The following is a 14,151-nucleotide window of genomic DNA, read 5'->3' as shown; positions in this document are numbered from 1 at the left end:
AAAAAAAAAAAAAAAAAAAGACCAGCCTACCACCAGCCCTCACTCTCCTCCTTGGGTTTGCCGCTCCCAGATGGACGGTCCCGGAGACGGCCAGACCCCGACAGGTGCACGGACACCCAGCACCTTCACTCGAAGCCCACCTCTGGGAGGACCACGGGGCAGTTTTCCTCCCAATGGAGGCTCTGCGCGGGGGGCACCCCCTCTCCCCCCGCCTCCCATCAGGACGACCCTCCTCTCAGAGGCAAGTAACTCAAAGCCATCCCAGGCCTTAAAAACCTGCACGCAGGACGAGCTATGACCCGGGCTATGGCTAAATATTAGCAAGGACGCTTCATACCTGCCAAAGCAAGGCACGCAGGAACACGCTCCGCTTAGGGACTCCAGCCAGACAGACACCTGAGTTTTGAGGACATGGCGGAAGAGAAAAGCGTGCTTAGGACTTGCAGGAGAGAAGGGAACCCATGGAGACAGCAGGGAGAGGGACGCTGTTTCCTTGGAGGCCCTCGGCTGTCTGCAGAGTGGCCCATTCAAACCCCAATAAAAGGGAAGTGACAAGACTCCTGCCCCCCCCCGGTCAGGAGCCTTTTTTTATTATGCAGACACACGCATCAGAGTCTGGTGACGTCCAGCTGTGGGAACAGCAGTAGGCAGTAAACCAGGAGCCAGAGGAAGAGAATAAAATACATCATATCCGGCTGCTGGACAAACTGGGTCAGAGAGTCGTTCTGTGAGCTCTGGCTCTCCTGCAACACGGCTTCGCCAGAGTCGTTGGCCTTCCTGCAGAAGGGAAGACACAGGCAAGGCAGTCACAAGCGGGTCCCCGGGGGGATGGGCCTCCCCTGCCTCCCCGCCTGCAACCTCACTGCCCAACCGGAGAGTGGAGGGCGTCCCAGTGGCGTCCCAGTCAAGTGGCCCCGAGGGGCGCGTGCAGAGACCCAAGTGTGCACGACCCTAAGGGGGTAAAGCGGTCGGCCCCATTGCGAAGGCGGGCATGTTAAGACTCGGGGCTCGGGGCTTGCTCGGGGCCACACAACTACCACTCCCCCGTCCGGGACACCTTCCTTTATACCACAGTGCCCTTAACGCAAAGCTGGGGGCTGATGGCACTGCGCCATTAGTGTGTGACAGAGGGGATGTCTTTTGTAATCTAAAGGAATAAATAGAGTTCCCTGATTATAGATCATTTAAAAACAGCCTTCAGAAACAAAGGCACGCCCTCCCCGCTTCTCTAACCCCGCCGCCCCACCCCCGCCAAGTTTTTGATTTTGGCTTTGGAACAGAACCTCAAAAATAATCACTAGATTTGCATCTGGTCAGACTTGTGTTCCCTCTTTTCATTTACAGAAGGTGGGGTGAAAGTGACATTTTGCTTTTCCCTGGCGGCTAAAGCCCAGTTCTCCCTAAGGCAAGGGCTGGGGCCATCATCCGGTTGCAAAGGGGTTGGGGGTCTCTGCTTATAGAAGCCTAGAGCGTAAGCTTCTTAGGGTGGTCATTTGGGGCGTGCGGTGGAGATTATGAGCCGTGGAAACCAGCTCATCCCGGAACGATCTCCTGATACAGAAAAGCGAGGCCAACAGTGGGTTAAACGTTTGCCTTTTGGCCTCGAAACGGATTCACTCGTGACAATGGACAACGGACAGAATTTCTCTTTCTTAGAACCGTTTCTAGAAAAAATTTAAACTCCATTTTTTATTACAAAGCTAATAATCAACGCTCCAGAAACACGGAAAGCATGACTGCATTTCTCAACCTTCTAGTTTAAATTTTCGAGGTCTCTATCTCCTAAAAGCAAAACGCACTCCTGTCCTCAGAGTACGTCATGCCTGGTGGGACGTGAGTTAATATTCCCATCTTACGGCCTGGGAGGGAAACAAGTCTTGCCTCTTTTTTAAAAGCCAGATGGGGGAGCTTCTGAGGATTACACTCGTGGGTGTTGGATTCAGAGAGGCTTTCCATTTCAATAATCTAAGGCCTTCCCCGCCCATTGAAATCCGTGGCAAGTATTTTAAAAAAAGCAAATCAATGACATTAAGTGATTTGATATCTTTAAGAGGGATAGGAGCATCTCAGAATTGTCAGAGTTTTTGAGATTGTTCGGGTTTCCTAGGTCCTAAGTGGGCGGTTTTACGCCAATTCGGCAATATCGGACAAGGCCATCGAGTTCTCGAACGGCAAGAAATACTTTCATAGACATCCTGGTATGTTTGCACTCCTTCTTCATATCTGCTCTGATGCCATAAAACTGTAATATCAGCTCAGTGAGCTTCTGAGTATTGTACCTGCAGGGGCGACACAGAAGGAACAGGTGGTCAGGTGCTACACGTGGGGAACACACACAGCATCACGTCACTACTGCCTGGCTCTACCCCTGCATCTATGCAGCTGCGGGGCTGGTGACCCACACCCGGCTTTACACGGAAGCCCATTTTCTGAGCCATTCCCCGCCCATCGACGTTCATCCGTTCCCACTTGCCCTCCTACGTATGTTCGGTTTACATTCGCTTGCTCTGCAGCAGGTGGTTTCCTGCATGACCTCCGACTACGACTATCGCCATCAACAGAGCCTAGTTGTAGCCACGCCCCCAAGGGAGGCTGCACAATTAAAACAGGAAAGGAAAAAAATCTTAAACCCCGCAAAACTCGGACTAAAGCCACCAACCTGGTTAACATTCGGTTCCTTCTGTCATCCTGATCTGCCGCGTTCCTCAACTGAACATAGCTAAAGTGGTCCTACAGTGAAATTTATAAACAAAACCCCCGCAACCCAATTAGTAAAGATGAAATCTCTGAAACAGAAAATAAAACGATTTTAAACATACGAAGCCGAGCATGCCACGCTTGCATTTAAGTTCCAAAATCAAACTGCTAACTGATTCTCTACCGGTGTTCTACCCTCTCCCCCAGCCCCCGGCGGGTGCCCCACCGCCCACAACCTGAATCGGGCGCCCCCCCCCCCCCCCGTGCTTTGGGCCCCAACACATCCAGGGCTAAGTAGCTGCAAAGGTAGACTGGAACCTCTACCTACATTGCGCTTCTGTCTTTGAGGGTGGTCTTTCTGGGTGCGTGTGCGGGGCTGGGTGGCAGGTCTTGGATGCATTTTTTACAACAAAGAGGACTTCGAGGTTTACAGCCAGTACTTTATTTACATCCCCTAGAACCCCAATTGGACATCCGGTGGGACTGTGCTCAACGACAAGGTGTGAATTTGCTTGTCTTCTATCCAAAAGTACATTTGTTGCACGTCAGTAATTTCAAAGCTCTGGGCTGGGAGGAGGAAGGACGGGAAGGGATTGGTTTAGCAGGGGCCACGCAGAAGAAGAGGAAATTCCCATACTAACCGATTCCAAAGACCTGTTAGTATGTCGTCGAATGTAAATGCTGGAGTCACTGTGACTAGTCCTGAAAAATAAACACACGTTTTGAATTGGTGCCACCGGGAGCTCTTCGGGTCCCCCTGTACGGCCACCCCCGCCCCAAGTCTTCCACACGTGGGTTTAGGCCAGCTATGACTTCAGGCCCAGCCACGGAAAGGAGCAATTGTATCCAACATGCCCACTTCGGTTGGAGTGTGCTTACAAACAGTAGGATGGATAAGAGAGAGACACATTGTGGCCTCATCCACAAGAAAAAAAAAAAAGCAACTGAGAATTTTAAATAGAAAGCAGACCACGTATTTTTAAAAGTCATAGGGTTTCAGGGAAGAAACAGAGGGCCTTCTCTGAGCATCCCAAGATCTGGGAATTGCCAAAGGTCCTCTGAACGTTCATGTCAGGCATGGGCTGAGACCTGCTATCCAGACTCCCTTTCTAGTGCTTTCTAGGCACAAGGCAGCTCTCTGTCCAGCTCTCGGGGGTCTGTACCTCTTTTTCTCTCATGCACGAGGAGGCTGATTTTCTGACCATATCTTTGAGGCTGATGGGGAACGTATCTCAAAGTTGGTTCACCCAGGGCGGCGGCCGAAGATGCCCAGCCAGTGGCCTGGGCTGTGTCCCGGCTCCTGGTCGATTAACTGGCAACCTTCGCCAAGTGTTTTTTATGTCTCGGATCAGTTTCGCTCATCTGTAAAATGGATCATCATCCCCACCCCGACTACTTCATGGGGATGCGGTATTGATGGGAAGTATGGTATACACGCCAGGTCCCGGTGGCCCTGTCTTGCCACTCAACAGGAGAACGAGGTGTTGGGGATCAGAGACAATCACTTCCGTTTCCTCAAGGCAGACGTACCACGTGGCCATCCGGGGGTCCAAGGAAAAGGCATCTGACCCACGAGCTTATTGCCAGGGAATTCGTATCGGCAGCCTGGCTATTCCCGCCCACTGGACCCTCACCAACCTCTTCCCCTGCATCGGGCATGTTTCCAGCTAATAGGCATGAAGCACCTACTACGTGCCAGGCACTGGGCCAGCCTAGGCGAGCGAGTATCACGGCACGGACACGACACAAAACGCACCACAAAGAGAAGAGACCGTCAGGTGCCTGGGCCCCAGCAATGTCCCCTAAGTGTTGACTCAACTCACGGGAGTACCTGGAGACACAGGTAACTCCCACCTGCGGATCCTATTTTCTAGTAAAAGGCGGGTCAACATCAGGAAGGGCTCCTGCTCTTTCTTCTGCTAGCTTTCAGCGTCCCTTCTTGCGGGTGGTTTCTTTGTTCTGGTACCATCCGCAGGAGGCCGATTCAGGTTGGTATCCCGAACTCCCTCCTCCCAGCAAGCATCATCAAGCGCCTACTGTGTGCCGGGCACTGGGCCGGGCGGCTGAGGGCCCGGCTCCTCAGGAGCCCGCCCTCCACAGACTAATAAGAGAGCAATGCATTTATTTATTCACATTCACCCCTGAGAATGTTTATTAAAGGCCAGCTGCAGCACTGGACCTCTGCTGGGTGCCCTCCCCAGCCTCCAGGGAGCTGCCTCACCGTCTAGGGTGAAAGCAGATGACAAATACATCCTTACACAAATAATTGGAGACATTCCTGTTTGGGTTAATGCGGTGAAGAAAAAGAGTAGAGACCGTGAGAACCTATAAAGGGGGATTAAAAGTAGCCTGGAGGAATCTAAGAAGGCTGCTTGGAGGAAGTGGTTTCAGGAGCTGAAACCCAGGAGCAAGACAGGGAACAGGCTGGGGACAGAGGGTCCTCAAAGGCAAAAGAGCTCGAGGGGCCATTCAAGGATCTCAACTAAAGCCAAGGTGCTTGGCGGGCTGGGGAGGAGGACACAGGTGACCAAGAACGGACACAGATGAGAGCCGGGGGAGACCGGTCGGGAAGGCTCAGGAACAATGGCCCTTTCTGCCCAGAACAATGGGAAGCCCCAGTCAAGGTACAGCCAGGAAAACGCGCTGTGTGTGCCTGGCAGGGAGGTGCCCGGGGCTCTGTCCAGTTCGAGAGCTTTGGGCGAGGCACTGACTTCTCCGAACTCACGTTCTCGGTCACGAGAGGGGGGTGGTGGTACCTGCCGGACTGCAGGTGAAACGGCTTGGCACAGGGGAGGGGCGCAGGGGGCCTCACTCGTTCTCTCCACGAGCACACCCCTGCGCCCTCTGCGTGCGTTGGCACGCAGCCTTCCCCGTGGCTGAAATGCGACGGAATGATTACAGCTTTGCCCGAGTGGGATGGGAAGCCGCCGCCGAGGGGACCGTTGTCTGCTCTACACAGAGGGACGTGCACATCGCTCAAACCTCTGCCGGGAAAAGTCAACCGGGCCTCACTCCCACACACACCGACAGAAGTTGCCTTTTGAACATCCGCCCCCTCTGTCTCATCTCCTCTGGGACGGGTTTTGCTTGATGTCTGGCTGCAGCAGGCGTCCCAGATGATCGATCCCCCAGTGTTCCTTCTCCTGCCTCTCCCTGACCCCCTCACATCCGACCTGCACGTCCTGGGGTGGCTGCTGTGTGCCAGCTGGTTGCTCAGGCTCTTTCTCCCACCCGGAACGCCTTCTGTCCCTCTCCCAAGTCCAGATCCCACTATCCTTCTGTACCGAGCTCGAAGGACATCTCAGCCTGCAGGTGCCCCCGACCCTCTCTCCACCTGCCTCTGAGGTCCACAAGGTGAAATCCGCGCGTGCCTCTTGGCACCTAAGGTGCTCCCCTCGGTTCCAGCACAGAAGAGGGGGCGCGCCTTCCCTCCTGCTTGCCTGAGCCCCCGGGGGGCTGGAGCCACGCCTGCATCTTCCCCTAGTGAAGAGGGACAGCCGTCTGGAAATGACCCGTGGCCCCTCCTCAAGCGAGCTGTGGTGGGGAAGACGGTAGCCTGGGCCACCTGCCCATGCGGGCCACCTGCACTTAGAGCCGGGTCCAGGCTGCACGCCAAGACACGGATGTCTGCCGGACGGTCACGACCAGGTCTCTGCAGGGAGAGGGACTCCGGGGGTCATGGGCAAAGTGGGAACGCAGGGTTCCGCTGTGCCTTGCCCCTCCTCACCTGGGCCCCCCCCCCACCTATTTTCCTTTTGTCCCCTGTAGCCCAGGAGCAGAAGCAAAGCGGAGGGGAGATGGAAGGCAGGACATCTGCCAGCTCTTCCTTCTGGTTCTGTCTGCCCTGGCTTCTCCCCACTTCCTCCCCAAATGCCGATCTCAACAACTTCCCTTTCGCGGCCAGTGTGGCTCCCCCGCCGCCGGCAATGAGGGGTCATGGAAAGAATGTGGGTCATGGAGCCTGACGGGTCTGAGTGCAAGACCCCAGCTCTGTCATCTCCTGGGCTGGGAGGTGTCCCCAGACCCCCCCCCCCCGCGCCCACGGTGATGAAGCATGGTCCCTCCTACCCGCCTAAGGCGCTGCTGTGAGAACGGATGAGGGACCGTATGCAAAATGCTAGAACACATTAGGGCAGGTTCGACAGTGGCCATGGTGGCGACGAGGGACGGCGGGGAGAAACCAGGATCTTCTGACATTTCAGCAGCCAAGTGTTCTCCCTGGGGCCAGTCCGGCTCACCCGGTGCCCTTGGAGTGACCGAGCAGACGGGCGCTCCGAGCTTCCTCTCCCCCCCCCCCCCCCCCCCCCGAGACGAGTCAACCGGCCTCACTTCCTGGGACCCAAACTCACAGGTGAAGCCACGACATTCACGTCCGGCTTCCGTGTGACAGCCATGAAAGGTGCCCCCCGTGCCTAGGGAGCACATTGCTTTGAATTCTGTGAGATGCTTATAAATGGCTAGGCTGGCTCTCTCCCTAGCCCAGCCAGGGGGCATCCGGGGGCCGGGGCGTCCGCAGAGCCTCGGACACTGCACCGTCTCACACCCCACACCTACTCCGGTTCTGCCATCATGCCCCCGATTTCCAGTTTCCGCCCAAAGGTACTCGGAGAGGGGAGAAGGCGGGCTTCGTGTCCGCCGGGCCCGGCCGCGTATGAGCGGGCCTGGTAACGGGGAGGCCGGGCAGGGCCGGGGAGCAGGGTGTAGACAAGGAGGACCGATCCGTTTCTGATTCTGGCAAATGAATGACCAACTGGCTGGATGCATTTTTGTTTGAACCTGTGTTTCCCTTGCCGTCCGGTCCCGTCCCTGTGTTCCCCCCACCCACTCCCCCCTGCCCCCCAAATCAGAAACCAAGAATGACATGCACTCAGGGAGTAACTCTCTAGCTCGGTGTCTAGGGGGAGAAGACGGTGATAAAATACCTGGAGAGGACTTTGTGGTCACCCGTGTCTCCTTCCAGGTCCTCTGAGGATCGGACGGTGCCGGGTGCTATAAATATTGAACTTTCTACGTGGTCCACGTGCTTCCTTTTTTCCTTTTTTTTACTGCTGATTGACTCTCCCGTTACCTTTTCTTCTAAAGAGTTTGCTAAGTTTCCCGAGTTTTCAGATTCCTGGGACTTAAGGACAAAGACAACCAAACACAAGTCGGCATTTGAGGCTGAGTGCTGAGTGCATGACACCCCCTCCCCCCCCCCCCCCCAGTGGCGCTCGGCTCCACCTGAATTCTAGGAAGCTAGGGCGCCCCCTCCCGGGGATTCCTTCCAGCACAGCCCGCCGTGGAAGAGAAGCGCACCCCTGGTTAGAGTGCCAAGGCCACAGACTGTAAAAAACAGCATGGGTTTCAGAGTCACTGAGATCTGGCTGTGTTAGTTACCTTAAGCAACCGGCTTTCTTCCTCTCTCTCCCTCACTTGCCTCATCCGTCAAATGGGTATAATAATTATCGATCTCTTCTCACAATACCACACCGGGTTTCCCATGAAGGATGGGCCATACAGTTGGGCGATGCTTGGGCCCTTCACACAACCATCACCCACTTAAAGAGAGGAGCGAATCCTGGAAGCCAGTGGGCCAACAGGTGCAAAGGCGACCCCTGGGCTGGGAGAGGTGCACACACTGGCACACAGACAGCTTGTGGGATGACATCTTCCCCGTGCCTTTGCTGGATCATAGTGCGACATCTCTGGCATTTATCTGACAAGGAAGTGGCTTCGACCACCGTCCACACCAGGCACTCCGAAACCCCGCAGCAATGTTCCCGAGTGAAATCGAGAAGCGTGGGGGTGGTCGGAGCCACCTCTGAAGAATCCCTTCGGGGGCCGTAAGACACTGCTCTGCAGGTGTCAGAATATGAGGATGAGAGTGGCCTGTCCCGTGCACCCCGGAGAACAACGCTCCGTGCAGGAATTAAATCTGCTCCCAGCAGTGTGAATGCCCATCCCCCCTCCGTCATCCATGGGCCAATGCTACCTTCTCTGAAAGGCGAACTGAAAAGACTTTTTTTAAAGACTAGAAGAAGAAGAAATTTTCCATCTTCTCGTCTCATTGGGAGGTTTTTTTTTTTAACTTTTTTTTTTATTTTTTTTTTTATTGTTTTTGAATTTTTGAGAGAGAGAGAGAGAGAGAGAGAAGCGTGAGTGGAGTGGGGGCAGAGAGGGAGACACAGAATCCGAAGCAGGGTCCAGCCTCTGAGCTGTCAGCAGAGCCCGATGTGGGGCTCGAATCCACAAACTGGGAGATCATGACCTGAGCCGAAGTCGGACGCTTGACCAACTGAGCCACCCAGGGGCCCTGTTTTTTGTTTTTGGTTTTTTTTTTTCCTTTTTAAAAGAAGGGCCAGGTATCAGAGAAATGCTTCTGTGTTGTCTGCCAGACAGACGTCACCTGTCAACCCCGGGCGACAAGCCCTCCTTGCACTCACTTGGGTGCACTCCTTGGTCTCACTTGGGACAAGTGGGGGCCTGCTCACCGGATGGGGGGCAGCCAGAGGAGGCAGCTCAGAGCCCAGAGAGGCAGACGGTGGCAAACCGTAGCCAGGAACGGAAGCTCTCCCCAGGGCTCACGCTTAGTTCAGCGTAAGGTGGATTGAAATCTACATCTCCCGGTATCATTCCCAGCCCAGGACCCCTTCAGCCCCACCCCAAATCACCTGTCCGCATGCTGGGCACACACACCTTGCACGACCTGCTCTTGGCAAATGACCTTCCTCTTTGCAAAGCAGAAGAGAATGAAGCGGCCTGCGTGCAGGCCGCATTCAGTGGGTCCAGGGAGAGGAACTGAGCTGCTAATAAGCCATTTTAAATAGCACGGAGGGGCAGAGATGCCACTTAGGCTTATCTCCCTGCCACCCACTTGGTCCCCTTTCTTTCGTCCTAAAAGATCTGCTGCCCAGAAAATCGCCACAGTTGCTGTCATGGTCCCCCAACCTGGCGACTCTAAGACGTGGTGTCACTGAGGGCCATATCCACCCCGCTGAATCTTGGAATCCCCTGCTGGAAGGGCCTGCTCGGCCGGGCTGGCTTCCAAGAAGACAGCAGGTGGGAGGGGGTGGGGGCCGGGGACTGGGTTCCTCTCCCTGGGGGCAGAAGCGGCAGCTGGCAGGTGGGTCCTGGCACCTGTGGGACGCCCCCCTCTCTTCTCCATCCAAAGGCAGACCCAGCACGGGTGGCCCTGCCACGCTTGCTTCTAGGCTGTTCATCACTGAGAATTCTGCTCTGCCCAGCGCATCGTCTGGGTTTGGCGAAAACACCAAGCCACCGCTTCCGGTCCATCTAGACCCTAAATGTCTTTTAAGGCCACTGATACTGTCCCTTTCTCTTGCAGCCCTCCAGGTGCAAGGATTTCTCATTCCTCTGAGCATCTTTCCGCCCCTCACTCAGCCTAGACTCTCCCCTGCCGTTAGCCAGAGCATCACCATTTATCTTGGTGTTTAATTTACCCCGTGTCCACCTTACACCCCCAAACCATCCTGCAATCCACGTTTGTTTCCTTTCCACTGCAAGCCCTGCCAGGCTGCTCTCCAGAATCTGAACATTAATACCTCAATGCTCACTCTCTCCTGGGAGGGAAAATCACAACCAGACTAGTGGCAGAGAGCTGTCCCGTGTCACTGGCTATAGATGAGAAGCAAGGGCCTCCGGGGGAGAAGCTGGGAAGGCTCCTAGGAGGAGGTGTCATTAGCATTGGGCTTCGAAGAGGAATGAGTACTTGCCAAGTGTAGCATGGGGGGAGGGGCAGAGCAGAGTGTGGCGTGCCCGGGAGGTAGGGGGGAGGCTGGCTTGGCTGGAGGGGAGGGAAGGGAGCGGACCAAGAGGAGGAGCAGGTCAGGGTCCCCTGCACCCTCTCACTGCCCCCTCCGGTGGCCCCTCGAGCTGCTGGGCCAGCTGAAACGGGAATACCACATGGCTTGTGCCCAGCCGCTAAAACTCAGAAGTGCGTGCCCCCCACTTCTAAGCCCAGGATAACTGTGCCACCAAAAACCAAGGCCGGAGTCAGATATGAGGTCCCACTTGGTTTTCTCAGGCTGCAGGAGGCGGGGGCTAAGGTTTGCTAAGTGCTTTGATCGCCGTTTCCAAGTATTACCGCTACGATGCTGGGCCCTCCAACACAGCCTCTTTCTATATCCTCTTGGCGGCCTCGTGGGCAGGGGCAGGGCTCCTGGAGGCCAGGGAGGCCCCCCAGCCTCAAAATCTCAGGAGAGCTCCTCTCGGGGGCCAGCCCTGCCCGTGCCCGAGCCTGAGTGAGCGAGCGCCTCCTTAAACTGGCCGAACCGCCTGCGATGGACGCGTCCGCTTCCCCGTTTTGTGGAGGCTGAAGCTGCGACAACAGCAGAATCCCTGTGCGGGGCCCAGGGTCCCCGCATCGGCGACCGCCTACCTGATGGCTCTCCACAGGGCCGCCCTCTTCGGCCTCCCCTGGCTGGTGGCCTTCTGGAGGGGCTGGGGGTGCGGGCTCCGAGGCTGGTCTGGTGCCCTCTGCACCCCCGTCGGTACTCGGGGCCGGGATGCTGGCCTCAGGGCCCTCCTCGCCCGGCCCCGAGGAGCTACAGCTGTTCCAAGAGACCTCGGCCTCCTCGGCCTCCTCGGCCTCGGCCCCGGCCCCGGCCCCGGCCCCCAGGTCATGCAGGTAGTCCTCCGGCTCCTCCGGATCCAGGTCTTGGTGTTTCAGGTCCTCCGAGCCTTCCGCATAAGCCTCCAGAACCGCTGCCAGGGGCACCTCGTAGTGCGGGTAGTAGAAAAGGTCGTGGGGAATGACGGAGACCTTGGACAGCGGCGGGGAGGGCTTGAAGTCCAGGCCTTCCTGGCTGCGGCTGTGCAGGGTCTCCAGGCTGAGGCTGCCACTCGGAGGGTCGGAGGGCAGCTCACCGTCCGGCCCCTGCGGCCCCGCGGCCTCCCCCTCGTCCTCGCCCCGACGGTGCCGCGCGGACTTGCGCTTGGGCTTCTCGTACGCCTCTGGCTTTTTTTCCACCGGTGCCTCCTCGGGGGCCGGAGAATAGCCTGGGTCCTCTCGCCCAGGGTCCTTGTGGGGTTCCTGCTTGTCCGGCCTCTCTGGGGACTCGTCCGAGTCTTTGCGCTGGTGCGCAGATTTGCTTCTCCTCTTTCCCAACTTCTCAGCGTGATCCTCCGGAACCTCTTCCCCGACAGGTCTTTTCTCACGAGGCGGAGGAACCTCATTGAAGGCCTGGCTGGTTGAGGCAAAATCTATTAGGTCGCTGTTGAACTTAGAGGCTTTTAAAGGTGTGCTTTCAAAATAGTCTTCCTCAGCCATAGCTTCTACGGTCAGCAGCTGGACCTTGATCTCCAAGGAATCGGCCATAACCGCGTTGTCCCCGAGGGGTGAAAGGGGACGGCTCTCCTTCCCCCAACTGGCCGCACCCTCTGGCGCCCCGTTCCAGGAGGGACAACTCTCCAAAGTCTGCGAATGATTGATCTTCCTGTCCACCAAAGACTCGACCCCCGGTGACTCATCAGAGGCCACTTCCGGAATCCTCGGGGCTTCCTGCTTCGGCTTTTCCTCGGCAATCTCAGCTGCCAGGACGTCCCCATCCTGCTTCAGCGAGTCCTTTGTCCCTCTCGGGCTCCCCTCAAAGCGAAGGTCTTGACTGTAGAAAGGGTCTTTACTGCAGGAAGCCTCCTTGTAGGTGTCAGCCTCAAAGTGCACGGTCTTCTTGGTTGGCAAAGAGTTGGACCTCCGGTTGTCCTTTCTGGAGGATAAAATGGAAGATTCCGGAGATGGCTCATCGGTGCTGCTGGCCTTCCCCGGGACCTCTTGGAGGGCCTGGTCGATGATCTGGTGCATGAAGTCAGTGGAGCTGTCTGAGAGCGCCTGGCTGGGCATGACACTCAGGTAGCATTCTTTTGCGCTCTCGGACTTGTCACAGACAAAGACTTTGGAGGGCGGCGGGTGGCTGGCTTCGTGGTTGACGGTGTAAGCTCGCTCCCCATTCTCCGTCAGAAGGAAGACGGTGCTCTCCTGTTCAGAAGGGGTTTCTTTGATGTGGACAAAGGTGGATTCAATAGGGGCTTCTTTATCCGAATCCACGAGATCCTCCTGTGAAGGAACACAGGGCAACATGAAATCAGAGGAGTGTTTGAGTGCAACGTCTATTCCCCCCCCCCCCCCCCCCCCATAAAACAGAAACCAGTGTGGACAAAGCCATTTCAGAACTAACGCAAGAAGTGCTCTAATTAAGAGATGGGGCTGGTTGCTCCTGCTGAAATGTGAAAACACCAGATATGTCAAAAAAAATAATAATGTGTTTTCAAAAGCTATGGATGCAAAGAAATCTCAATGAATGGAACTCTAGGGAAGGATGAGCCCTTCCTGACTGTCAGCTCCTTCAGACTGGTGGGCTCCTGCCTAGTCTGAGCAGGGACAGGAGAGTGAACTGACCCAAGATAAGGAAAGATTAGCCAAATCTTTACTGACTGCATGGGCCAGTGTGAGGGATCAAACACAGAAGGGCCCCAAATGCAAAACCAATTCTCGTCATATACCAGTTCTCGACACACGGGGACTTTTGTTAAGTAAGAAACAGCTGAGAGTGAGAGCAGGGCTGGAGAGCACAGAGCAGTCTTGGTGGTATTGTAGTGCTTGGCTCCCAGCGTGCTGGTGGAGAGTTGGCTGACCCCATCCTCAAATCATTTGAAACCAGAGAGCTGACATTAAATAAAACTGCAGTGTCGCCGTTACTGACTCCTGAGAAGGTCAACACAGTCAGCTCCTCAGTCAGGTCCTTGTTTGGGAACAGGCTACCTTCTCTGGGGAAAAAGATGGCAGGCCCTCAATCTCTACTCTTATAGACCAAGCCGGGCATAAAACAAGAAGTTTTAAGACATGGAGAAGCAGGAGAATGAGACCCACAATCAAGAGAAACAACCATCATTAGAAGTAGACTCAAATATGACCCAGTGTTAGTAAATGAGAGAGTCCAAAGGTCATGATTTGAAGACCACAAGAAATACAAAGGAAAGTGGTTCTGCAGGCTGAAGGGAAGTGACCACAGATGGAAGCTTGGGTCTGAAGGAGGGAATGAAAAGTACCTAATATGGAAACTATATGGTCAATACCGACGGCCATTTAAACGCTTTTCTTAAAAAGTCTCCTGACTGTTGAAAGCAGTAATAACAAAGCACTGGCCATTAAAACATATGCAGAAGTAAAGTAAATGACAATGACAGCACAAGGGAATAGGGAAGTGAAGGGAATTACATTGTTACGTAAAAATGCATAAAATACATGTTTTACCTTAAGTGGTATAATAGTAATTCAAGGTAGGCTAAAGTAGGTTCAAGATGAGTTTTATAATCCCTAGAGAAACTACTGCAAACGTAAAACGAGAAGATGTGGCCAAAAAGCCAACAGAGGAGATAAAATAGAAACCAAAACATAATCAAATAATCCAAAAACAGTTAGGAAGGCCAAAAGAGCATAGCACAGATGGGACCAATGAA

The 14,151-nt window shown here is 55.1% G+C and overlaps 1 protein-coding gene across 5 annotated transcripts in view; it reads right to left on the bottom strand.

Moving 5' to 3' along the window:
• Positions 1 to 566: 566 nt before the first annotated feature.
• The window catches only part of CLMN (calmin), a 110,107-nt gene continuing 96,522 nt past the window's right edge, over positions 567 to 14,151 (bottom strand). The window contains exons 9-14 of one of the 5 annotated variants that reach the window (XM_049612216.1): positions 11,075 to 12,748; positions 7,620 to 7,816; positions 3,339 to 3,399; positions 2,660 to 2,730; positions 2,183 to 2,279; positions 567 to 777 (exon numbers count right to left, since the gene is read on the bottom strand). In XM_049612216.1, the coding sequence (XP_049468173.1) occupies positions 592 to 777; positions 2,183 to 2,279; positions 2,660 to 2,730; positions 3,339 to 3,399; positions 7,620 to 7,816; positions 11,075 to 12,748 (2,286 nt within the window). In that variant the 3' untranslated portion in view covers positions 567 to 591. Of the gene's footprint in view, positions 778 to 2,182; positions 2,280 to 2,659; positions 2,787 to 3,116; positions 3,265 to 3,338; positions 3,400 to 7,619; positions 7,817 to 11,074; positions 12,749 to 14,151 lie in introns of those variants that run through there. The other 4 variants (XM_049612217.1, XM_049612218.1, XR_007453605.1 and 1 more) reach the window with 4 other exon arrangements.

Source organism: Panthera uncia, assembly GCF_023721935.1.
Source record: "Panthera uncia isolate 11264 chromosome B3 unlocalized genomic scaffold, Puncia_PCG_1.0 HiC_scaffold_1, whole genome shotgun sequence".
Lineage (NCBI taxonomy): Eukaryota > Metazoa > Chordata > Mammalia > Carnivora > Felidae > Panthera > Panthera uncia.
This window is presented reverse-complemented; position numbering and strand designations above follow the sequence as displayed.